This window comes from Bombus vancouverensis, chromosome 5 (genome assembly GCF_051014615.1).
Source record: "Bombus vancouverensis nearcticus chromosome 5, iyBomVanc1_principal, whole genome shotgun sequence".
Classification (NCBI taxonomy): Eukaryota; Metazoa; Arthropoda; class Insecta; order Hymenoptera; family Apidae; genus Bombus; species Bombus vancouverensis.
The window spans coordinates 18552860-18565211 of NC_134915.1; the positions used below are offsets into that span (position 1 = coordinate 18552860).

General features: G+C 45.9%; 1 protein-coding gene across 1 annotated transcript; it reads left to right on the forward strand.

Annotated features, from left to right (window-relative positions):
• Window positions 1-5529: 5529 nt before the first annotated feature.
• Window positions 5530-6301, forward strand: LOC117158582 (uncharacterized). The gene is made up of 3 exons (XM_076618698.1): window positions 5530-5613; window positions 5696-5882; window positions 6216-6301. The coding sequence occupies exons 1-3, from the start codon at window positions 5530-5532 to the stop codon at window positions 6299-6301; spliced, it is 357 nt and encodes a 118-aa protein (XP_076474813.1).
• Window positions 6302-12352: the final 6051 nt, after the last annotated feature.

Consider the following 12352-nt stretch of genomic DNA (forward strand, 5'->3'; position numbering starts at 1 on the left):
CGGCGAGAGAGATTTCCTCGAGCGCGGTGAACGTAAACCGATCCGCTCGAGATGGGAGCAAATGACAACGCGTGCTTTGCATGTCGAGGGCCCTTCTAGCGGATACCGCGAGTAAATAAGGCGGAATCTGCACGTCGCATTGTTTGACTTTCCGGACGGGCGTCTAGGGCGACGACGGTAAAGGGGCCGACTCCGCGCGCACGACAAGACCGCGAACAGAAAAGACGATCCTCGGCTGATTTGCCAGAACCCTTCTTGGAAAAGTCGCTAGAGCCGAGCTTCGTTCCACCGTCCAGGTTACCGTTACCACGCCGGACGACCACGGATTTTTCCTCCCACGGCGATTAATCTTCGATCAATCTCGGAATTCTGAAGTCGTTACTTCTCCACAGCGATTACACGATTCGTTTCTTCTTATGGATTTAGTACTTAGAGGCTCCGGTTGAATTTTCAAGCTGCAAGCAAATGTTTATGGTAATAATTACACGGAAAGGAGAAAAATTGAAAAATTTTTTTATAATAACGTTGATAGAATTCAAGACTGGTTTCTTGGAATATCGAGAAACTTATGGAGACAACTTATCGCGCGTGTAGACTAATGTCACTGTCGTTTTGTAAAATTGTCGATTGAGCTGGAAATGTGTTCGTGTTTCGCTCGACAGATTTACAGTTTGTTGGTTATGTAGGAATAAAATTGTTGCGTGCTAAAGTGGTAACGTATGCTTACTAATTGCGAGATACTGCTATCGGAGTTCGGCTGACTCGGATGCCCGGTAAAGCTCGATCGAGCGGAAACCACGTTCATACGGCAGGTGCAAACAAAACTTTGCCGATACTCGTGTAATTTTACAAATCTCTAATTCTACTATACCTTTTTCATTCGATTTACGTATTTGAAACTATCAAGCTTTCGAAGAAATATAACAATTTTATAGACCTCCAATTTTCTTTTTTCGCTTAATCCAAGCATCTAAGACTATCGGACAAACTTCGAATCGATATTCGTGTAGTTCGATATATCTCTCTGTACAATTCTAAAATTCCCTCTCGTTTGATCTAAACATTCAAAATTATCTAAAAGTCTCAACTACCATCGATTCCACTTTCCATGTTACATGCGTGACACGACACGACGAAACGCTTCATCTCCTTACTGCACCGCGTTTCGCAATCTTCCACCAGGTTCGATCGAAATCGACGTTTTCCGATACAACGAGAAAAGAAATTTTCAAAGTTCCTAGATTTCCCGGAACAAAACAGTGTCCACTTTCTATACTCTGGAGAAACGTGGAAACGTCTCGCGAGTAAAACGAGAGTCACGGAACATTCGTTCGCTGCTTTCCATCGCGAAGACCGGCGCATTGTTCTACGATCGATGCTAAACGATTCGCGTGGCAGGTGACTGGTTTTATCGCCGTGGCCGTGATTTTCCTACTGGACGCACCTGTTTATTCGTTTACGATCGACGAGCAGGTTGCGTTTCTGAACGTTGGAAAACACGCCGCACCTGCACGCCCACGGATCGTGACCCGCAGTCGACCTTATCGCGTGTTACAACGATAACGTTGTTTACGCTAGCCGAGAAAGTTTCCTCGCAGACGGAATGGACGCCCGGATTTCTCTTCCGTTGCTACTTCGCGCGTTCGTCATTCGTCCGCGAGCGCAGCGACACGCTGCCAGCCAGACTTCCGTACACAGGTTGTGAATTAACGTCATTGTTAACGGAGTTGATTTTAGCGGTTGGAGGCAAAATGAATCGAGATAGACGAATAACCAATCGCACGGATCGATTGACCAAGATTCTCAAAATCGTAGTTAGATCGAGCACATTGGAAACGCGCCCGAAGTGTGAAGATATCACTTATCGAGTATCCTATCTATACCAGATAAATTGTATCTATAAACATAGTACAGGTCTGTACTAAAGATTAATTCGTAGAAAAATTAAGAAAAATTAAGTTCCAAGAGAAGTTTCCAAAACAGCCACCCTAGATAAATAACTCTTCTTCGGTGCAACGACTACGCATCAACGAACCTTAATAATAGTTCTGTGACATCCTCTCTCGCTTTATGCGAGCAAGTAAAAGTGTATGTAAAAAAAAAAAAAAAAATGATGTTTTAAAAGAAACTTCCGAAATGGCCGCCTTATACTTGGATATAATTCTTCCCCGATACGATTACCTCGTCGCCAATAGATTCTATTAACCACGTTCGCAACTCCTTCGTTCTAATCAAACTAGAATTCTCAAATCTCGCCGCGCACGAGAAAATCGCGTGAATCCATGGAGCAAGTGTAAGAAAGGCATGCTGAGACCCGAGGATGAAATCACGGTTGATGAGCGAAGCGACAGAATAATCCTCGCTATGGGACGTCGTCGGACAGGGGATATGCAGGTGCGGAACGCGATGCCACGGGGCTGGAGAACGGATAATCGATTAATCGATTGTACGCTCATCGATGCCGGGCCGCAGGGGACGTGGAAAGAGGAGCGTCTTCAGGGACGTCTCGCGGAGGAAGAGCAGCCGTTGCACGCGGTATTCGACCGCGTCCCAACAATTAGCCTGAGAACGAACGAGCGAGCTAGCGATTTGTCGCGTAAGATTTATAGCTTCATACATCCCAAGAGGAGACTCTGTTCTCTCGTGGACCCTTCTGGATTTCCCCTCTCGCGACGTTCGACCCATACGCGGCGTGCACAATCGAGAAAGGGACCCCGACCATCGTCCAGGTCTATCGCCATTCCCGTGCGTGGCTGTCTCTACGCGGTTTGACGTTCACAAACACTCGACGATCTCCAACGAGATCAGCGAGATCCGTCTTGGCCAGCTGTCCACCATCCTTAACCGTGACCTACCGGAATGCATGAGAACGCGTCCGCGATATCGTCTTCGATCGCGCTCCCTTCCGGTTTCCAAACGATCGAAAAGGAAATCAGGAGGGGAAGACCTCCGAGGAATTTTGATTTCGGGTCATATGGTAGGGATAGGTGTAGGGAGAGGTGTTAGGTAATAACAGCGCGGCATCGATTCAGAGGATGGGGCGCAGGAAGTCGCAGGTTGTTGATTTTAGGTCGGACGAGTTTTTTGAAATAACACTCGAAGAGTTTGTTAGGCGATCGTCGAGGGCTATTGATCTTTGATGGCGAATTAAGGGACTGCGCGTGAAATTTATTTGCGAAAATGTCTATTGGTATACGAAGAGATTGATCGGGAAATAATCGGCAAACGTTATAAGGCACAAATTTTTCCTCTACTTATCGGCGAATTAAATTCGTTTATAATATGCAATAATCAACAGCGAACTTGAGTGTGCGACACGTTATTTGTAAGGTATATGAATATTTCGGTGTAAGATATCGTGGCTGGAATCCATAAAGATCAATGTGCCTAAAAAATGTCGATGCAATTTTTTTTAAATCTTCTTTTATACTCGTCAAGTAATTCTACTTCGAAATTTTCTTTTAAATTTTACGCCTTTAAAAGTTACCCACATACGAAAAATTATATTGTTTCCGTAATAGTAGAAATTTACTTCTTAGAAAAAGGAAGAAATCCCGTTTCTAAGTACTTATACACGTTGTTTTTTTCTCTCTGAAGAGACAGTCAAGTGTTTAAAGAAAATCTCAAATAGAGAATCGATCACGCAGAACCTTTTGGCGGAGACTAATTTACTTGAACGATGGAAGTCGCTAATTGAATTCAAAGTGCAGACGTAAACGACGATGAAGACGTGTTTGCACACTCGTTCTAGAGCCATTAATGAAGGAGCGTTCGCTATTAGATTGAAATTGGGAATTTCCTCGTCGTGGCAAAACGCAAGCGAGATCTATCTTGGTGGGTTCGTTTCGAACTTTGCTAGTTTTCTATCGAAAGAGTACGATTCGTAATTCATCTTCATTTAGAGTGACGTCTACATTACCGTAAACGTTCTTTGAAGTTATTCCGCGTCTGCTCTTCATGCTTTTACCAACTGTTTAGGAAAAATATACCCCCCTCGTAACGACTCTCAATTTTAGAAATTACTTCGCACGAGTCGTAACTTCTGCTGATCGTGGGATTTAAATCCATAAAAATCAGTTTCCTAATTAGCGTTTAAAGACCACACACAAGAATATGATAAATCTATTTTTGTTCATTTTCCGACTCTTCGCTCGCTCGATGGTTTAAAGCAAGTGTTACGCTACGACACTCTTAAAAGATGATAAATCTACGAATTTATAGAATGTGAAACGCGTAACTGTGCTACGCAGAAGACAATCTCTTCGGCTGCGTAGAAATTAATTGTTGCGTAAATGTTCTATAAAAACTTAGATAGCTAAAAAGATATACGACGCTTCGTCGTATTTTTCCCCTACGATCTTCATTTACGAAGGAAAAAGATCCGGTCAACGTAAATCCACCGCGGTTTCACGCACTACAAAATACTCTTCCCGTTTCGCACGATCCCTCGCGAGCAATCGTCCCAACGTAATTATAGCGAATCCGCGGAGCGATAAGCGTTGGACCGAGCACCGATATTGGCTGGGACATTACGGTCGCCTTTTAATAACCATGGAGTTAGTTTAGTGTCGGCGGTAATGCCAATCTAATCTACCTTTTACACCGAGTACACCTACACGCCTAGCAGGAAGTGTACCCTCGCCACGCCGCATTATCCTTATTTACGCCGCTCTTGATACTATATTGCCGATAGGTCTTTATCTACGCCCGTCTCGAACGCGCGCCAAGCGGAATAAAAACCGCTTGCCTCTTGGAACCTCGCGAGTGTTCGCGCGGATTTATACTCGCGAGGGACCGGCGTGCGCGGCCAATTCTCTCGGTCTTTCTTTCTCTTTCACCAGCCGATCTCCGGTTACACGGCGATGCGAGGGAGATACCAGTGGTGAGGAAACAAGTGTAAAGAGCGCTGTAAAGCGTGGTAATTATGCGATACAACCAGCCACTCGCAACGAGACGTGTAGTTTATGTCGGCCGTGGACGCGAGCTCGTCAACTTCCCTGGCGGAAGTTGACCCCTCGTGGGATCGACACCGTGCATACTCGCGGAATGTTGTGGTTTTAAGAGGTTTCGTTTTAAAACGTTATCGTAAATTCGGTTGTAAAGATGAACGGAAGGTTTGTGCCACGGATCCTTGGGGTTTAAATTACTCGGATCTTTGTACAGCCTTTACTCGGCTATAGAGCTACGTGAATTAAGATTAAGTCGCCGATCGTAAAGGATATTACTTTGGATGCGCATGCGGGGTATTCAATGTTAGCAACTTTTTGAATAATGGAAGTATTTCCTTGCTCGCGTTCGAACAACTTGCGTGATTTGCCTCCTCGTCAACCCTTGCATTTACTCTTTACTCTAGTGAAAATAGCAATACGTCTCCGGTAGTATTCCGAAGAAAACAGCAAAACACGTCGAAAGAAGTAAATTAGGATATAAATTTGCACGAAAATCTACCATCTACTCGTGTCTAACACGATCAAACTCAACTCGCACGCTCTCCTCGACCAAGTATTCGAAAAACCAACAAATTGCAGGATGATCGTACCAAATCCCGAACAACGGTCATGGGAAGAAGCTTCAGGGAACGTTCGCGACAAGATGACACGAGACCAGCGCTTCGTACGATCTCGTAAAGGCTGTACACACCGCGATGTCAGGCGTGTATACTCGATCGGAGGGAGCGAGAGCCTAGGTTGCGCAGGTAGTCGCGAGAAAGCAGGAAGGTCGCGGAGTCTCCGGGGCTCGGCGGTCGAGACCCCGCAGGAATGCAACGCCGGCTCGAATTAATAGATCGAGGGACCCGGGCGAATTTATCCGCTTCGTGGCGGCGAGTTTAAAAGCGGCGCGGGTCTCCTTTGCATCTCGATCTCTCCGCGGCGCTGGGGGACGTACGCGCAGGCCCCCGTGTGTATATACGCTGGAACGTACAGCGTACAGACATCGTGGCGAACAGAGAAAGAAGAAGCCGAGGAAGCCAGAGGAGAAGACAGAGCGGACGTTCGAGCGGAGAACCAACCGGGATACGTGGCTACGTATACGTTCTGCCGAAGAAAAGTCTCCGCTGGACTCGAGTTTGTTCGACTCTTCTTCTTTGTCGTGTCCTTTCTTCCTTTCTATCGCTTCTCTCTTGTCGTTCTTCCTCCTCGTTCTTCCGTTCTTCTCCTCCTTCGTTCTTCGTTCTGCGACGGTGGAGTAAAGGTTTCGTTGGTGGGATAAGTAAGAGAGACGCCGGCCCCGTGATGAGTCCAGACGACGGTTAGATAACGGGCAATCGCATTTAGATAAGAAGCGCGGAAGAGACCATTGAAAATGTTCGAATCCGGGCGGAGGACCCCATTAAGCAGAACCCTTGGTTCCGTGCCCCGCCGCGCCGCCACCCTGGCACGTGCGCCGACCCCGATAACTTCCATATAAGAAATGTCGCCGCAATTAAATCGGGCTGCTGCTTTTACTCTTCGTTCAGTGTCTGGTCTTCCCGTCTTTCTTCGAGGTAATCGTAACCACGAAGTTCGTGTCCTTGTCGATCGTTTCTTTTAGAGAATTGAAATTAACGCGGGAGTTTGGTAAATTTGGATCACGAAAAGGTTCGAGATGCGGAGTATTGGTTGACAACGGATGTCGACTTTTACAATCCTCTTACGGTCTTTATAAAGTATAGCAACGAAGTTTCTAGTCGAGATGACTGTAGCCAGTAGTTGGACAAATCGAGAATCTATGTGAGATACTCGCATTTCGCTATAGTCGAAGACGAAGCGCCACGATTTGGAAAAACTTGTTACGGAAGAACTCGCAGTGGAAAATTAATGGATTTCGTATTTAACCTGTCGTTCCAAATATGGTCGTTATCTTCTCCTATATCGACAGTTTTTCGAATACCTGTACGACGTTTGTTTTCGAAACATATACGTACGTAGAAAAGGCAGAAAAATTTGTCGAAGGTTCAAGGATTTAAGGGATGCATGTAGCATCGATAGTACCCGTATGCGATGCATTTTTCCTAATTAGATAATAATGGTGAATTACGCGCCGCAGAGTCAAGGAGATAAAGAACGAGCATGCAGCTGCGTGCTTGATCACGGTGCGACGCATGTTCGATAATAATCGCTCTTCGAAGGGTCTCCTATGTCAGGCGCCATTTTTTCGATAATAATTCCCCGATACTCGTTAGCGTCGTTCGTTTTCCTTGAAGAAAATTAGCCAAGAAATAAAAGTTACGAATATTAGTCTGTTAAACCGACTACAGAATAAATGTTTGGAAATCTGCCGATTTGTAGCTAATTGGACATCTTACTCATTACGTCGCTCATCGACTTCAACTGTCTCAGTAAATTTAATTAATCTTTACAATTATATGTTATAAACTGAAATTTGATTTTTTTTATTTGGTTATTTAAAATCCTATCGAAGACATATTTCCATTTTTAAATAACAAGAAACTCTTTAAAATTTGTACATTTTACCATGTACTCCGTACTTTATCCAAAGACAGTAAGAACTTTGTTTACTAGCTTTCTTAGTAAAATGGTATTTTTTACGTTATTTTTACACCGAATCTCGATACGTGGCTTCGCAACAACCCAAAAACAACCCATTTTCCACCTTCTTATGATTATTATCTTCCTCCGTACTGAAACAGTACACGCTTTCTCATCTATCTGACCCCTATGACCAAGATCTACCGAAACCCTCGATAGAAAGAAACGCAAGTATAGTTGGAAATGTCATCGAGGAACCGCGCTATAACCCGTACTCGGCGCAGATGGCAGTTCCAAAGACGTGAAACGAGACCGTGAAAAATGGCGTAATTTAATCGAGCGATTCGACACGGCATCGCCGCGACGTCCTTACCTGCCTAAGCTCTAAGAGGTGAGAAATGTTGCTCGTCCCGTGACCGATGTCTACACACCGCGCTGTCACGCACTGACATATCGCTCTGATAAAACCACGACCCGGCCAACGGTTTCTCCCTCGGCAGAGTCGCGTTCTCGACATTTAAGTATTTCTTACACGGGGCAAACGATTCGATAGCTAATGTCCCGGACGTCTGCTTATAAGAATCTCCACGTCGTCTTCGTCGTCGTCGTCTCCAATGACCTCGCGCGTTAAACCTCGCTTCGTGAATACACGAAGAGCTCGCCTAAACCCTGACCAGATCGTTGGCACGATTAATAATCATCCTCGGAGGCGTTGCGTCTTTTCACCACCGGCTTTCCAGCATCGTGTTGAAAACATCCGGTTTGGTGATTCGTCGGTTTCGTGGGATCGGTCGAAAGCGGTCGGGAGCAAGGGGAAGGTGTATCGCGCATCCCTTCCGGCGAGACTTTCGCTTATTAATAATCTTATTAATTCTTCGCTCATTCGCTCGCTTCGGCAAGGTTAAGAATGGACTGTCCAGGAAACGTAGAAATATCGTAGAAATATCGGGTGTCCGCGAATCCAGGAAATATTAGATTGGTCCCAAGCGTCGGTCAAGATCCGCACGATGGGAAACGTGCACCGAGAGGCTTGAAAACATCTTCTACGGTGTTGGCTACATTAAACGCACGGTGTTTGGCTATTTTTATCATCTCCTTCGTACGCGATCTATTTATACGATGGATGGAATTTATATTTACGATATACCATAGATATAGATATGTAAAATTTGTCGATGTTAGTCAAATTAACGCGGCCCGTTTCCAGATCTTCCGACATCGAATCAGAGGCGAAGAGAACGAAGCGGGGGCGAGTTTTTCGCGAGTAAGAATGCACGCGGTCAATAGCATTTCCGGCTCGATCCCGTTTGAAACACTAGACGGGCCGGCGGTGTAGCATTGAGTAATGCGGTGCGGAGTGGCAGTAATGAGGCACATTAATATGCAATGAAAATGTCCCTGCGCGGGCCGTGTTACTCGAGTGCGTGGGGAGTGTGAAACGCGCGATACCGTCGAGATAGTGAGCCAATATTAATAGCGGCCCTTCATTGTTCTACGATACGAGCGGAGGGTCGGCTCGACGAATCCCCGTTTCTCGATGACTCGTTCCTTCTCCCTCGAACGAACCAACGGGATAGAGAGGAACTTGAATTAAGCACCAGCCAAGTGTTGCCGGCCGAGGGAAACGTACGGCCGAGGAACGATCGAGAAACATTCGTCGAACGAATATTCGTGAAGTTGTATTACGTGCACGACGCGATACTCTTTTGAGAAATTGGCACGGTACGGTCGTCTTTAACATTGGAGTTCCGAATAATCAAAGGATAAAACACGATGCGAAGGACACGACAAGAAACATACCTTATGCGGAAAATAACGAATCCATATAATTTTAGAAGAAAATCGTATCTTGAATCCGTACAACTTCTAGTAACTTATGGATTTATCGCTTTACACGATACGAAATATCAGTTACAGTTTTAAAAAATTGAATAACCACTAATTCGAATCTAGTCTAAACTGTTCGACGCGATAGTTTAATTCTTAAATTTAAAAGATCCTGTTAATACGCTAATTACTTACGAAAAGAAAGACTCGCGAATCCACTTGAATAAACTTTCGAGTAACGCTACACTCTGGAAATAGAATCTCGCTGGAATAACATTGAGTCAATTGTCTGGACAGAGATCGTATCTGGAAAAGGGAAAGAATGTTACGTGCACAGCTTGAAAGCCGGTCTTCGTCCGAGACAATAGAAGCGAAAGTGTAATTGTCTTTATTCGGTGAGAGATTCGATGTAACAGTTCCCATTAGAGTACGAATCGTAATAATCGGTAAATAACATCTGCCTCTATAAACCGGTCCATTTGCCTCGTGTAATCTAAACCAAAAAGTCCGAACCCTCCACCTACGTCCACAGATCTGAAACCCGTCAGACGTCGAGATTCACTGAACGAACTACGCCAAGCTACAAATCGTACAAGCTGCTCGCGAAATGTGTGTACTCTGCGGGCGTAATTAATCCGAGGCCGCTTTTCTATTACCCCCGGCACGTCTGAGCGCGAAAAATGCCCGAAGCAGATCTGACGGCCGACGATGTGGCCAGACACTCTCTCTCAAGAGCGCTTACAATTAGGAAACGGCGTTCGCGCGCCGCGACAGGCATGTAATTAGCGAGGGCTCCGGGGCTCGCGCATATTTCGATGGTTGCATATCCGCGGTGTATACTACATACCATGGCCATGGTTACCCGCGGCTACCACGGCCTCTTCGTGCGCAAGCTCTCCGTGCTTTCCGTGTCAGAACGAAGTAGAGAGGTATACTTCTACAGTCGCCTTCGAAAGTAAGCCAACGCTCCTCTAAACGAATTACGTTTAACCCTTCAGTTGCGAGCGATTTTTACATCTTTTCCTACAAAACCATCTATTCGTTTAAAATTCCTATTGGTTTATCGTCGACGATACTACGAACGCGACGTGATTCTCCGAAATTTGGTGATTTCAGTTGAGAAAAGGAGGATAGAGAAAAGCGATAAATGTCAGTTTCGGATGGAACGGCGGTGCGTATCTTTTTCAACTTAGGATTTTTGTGCATAGGGATATTAAAACTCCATTTAATATTAAGATATTCTGTTATTTAATTCGTTTATACGTTTTACGTAGATTATAGCTTTCTATTTCAGGTAGAAACTACTGACAAACTAAAACAGATTATTCCACGATCTCGTAACATTTTAATTTCGCTAAATTTCGTACGATTCTAGAATATAAACGCGGCAAAGAGATAAAGTAACGAAGCAAATAACAAGGTAATTCCTAAAATTCGTAGCAGCGGTATTGAAAGAAGGAGCAGGGTCGCGTAAATTTCCTAAAATCCACAGTTGCGAATGAAACGTAGCGTCCTTAATGGACGAATCTGTCCACAGGAAATTCCATCTGGATGGTTAACTGACTTTCCGAGGCGACTGTATACACACACAGTATCCGTGCACGGCATGATCCACGAGGTCGTACGTTCGTTTTCTCGCGGGCGCGCAACAGTTCGGCGCGTTATATTCGAATAAGAGAGCCGGGAGAGAAAGAGGGCGGCTTTCTGCAGTGGAGCCGAGGGATTTGGCACGACTCGGTCTCGCCTCTAAATTAGTAATTGCAACCTCCGCGTGACGTGGCGCTCCGATAAAAAGCGAAGGGCTGTAATGCCGTGGCGATACGAGGTCACGAACCACAGCCAAGCTAAAGTGAATACTTATCCGTGGCGGGTCGCCGCTTGCTTCGTTCGCTCGTTTCGCTCGGCCGCGCGCGCGCGCGCCTTTTGCTGCTCGCACATGCACGCGAGATAACGCGCGGAGCCGCGTTCACGCGAACACGCTGACGCTCTGCGTTGCCTTGCGCTGACCGGGCCCCTCGTGAGCGTGCGAGACCGAAGCGTATACGAAGAGGGGGCGTAATCCGCGGCGACGTGTATTCCCACGTCGTGCTTTCTCCGCTAAGAACGCTCGTGGTGAATCGGCCTCCGCTGACCGCTAGCCGATCGCTAATCCCGCGGAAGCGCAAGCACCGATCTTCAACATCTTTTCTCCTAGCTCGCTTCTATCGATCCTTCGTTTGCCCGATGTCTTTCCACGAGCGGACTCCACCGAGGTTTATAGACTCGCGTTTCAAACGAATCTTTAGGTTTGAAGCGGCGCGGCGTTTAATGTTTGATTACGCGGCGAGAGGGTCTCGTGTCATGGGAAAACCAGCGGGGAGCTTAGGGCACTCGTTATCGAGATTTTAGTGGGCAGGTTGGAATGCTTCCGTGGTGGATTGCCTGACAGAATGAACGAGTGTGTTTGGGTATTAGCCAACAGGTTTTGATCGGTATTTGCGACTCGAGGTGGCGATTGAAGCGTTTTGCAGGGGTAATAGATGAATCGAAACCGTTCTCGCCTTTCCACGATATTTTCTCTCAAAGATTTTTTCTTTCATCGCGGATTTCCTTTATCGATCTCTTACCGTGATAAATCTATCCAATTATATACATACTGTTATCCGTGTAAAATCGCGATAAAACTGTATCGTTCGTCCGCACTAGACCTAGAATTTCCAAAAATCGAGCTATCTAATGTGTCACGTATCAACGTAAAATCCTACTATCTGGACGTCACGTTGCTCGTCTTCGTCGAACCTTAATTAGACTTGGAAGCGACGCAACGTCGCATCGCTCCAATGCAGATACATATTATTACGCGCAGACAATCGACGTTCACGATCGAGATCGTGCGGCTAACTGTTCCCGGTGGACATTTTTCTAGAATAACAGATGCGCAGCGAGCGACCTGCTAAGTAACGAGCATCGCGATCTTCCCCCTCGCTCGTGCATCGTAAAGCTCTCTCGCGAGGCTGGCTGGAATTCGGCGATGCCTACGGAATATTCAGAGACTCACCGGCCTCCCAACAGATCTT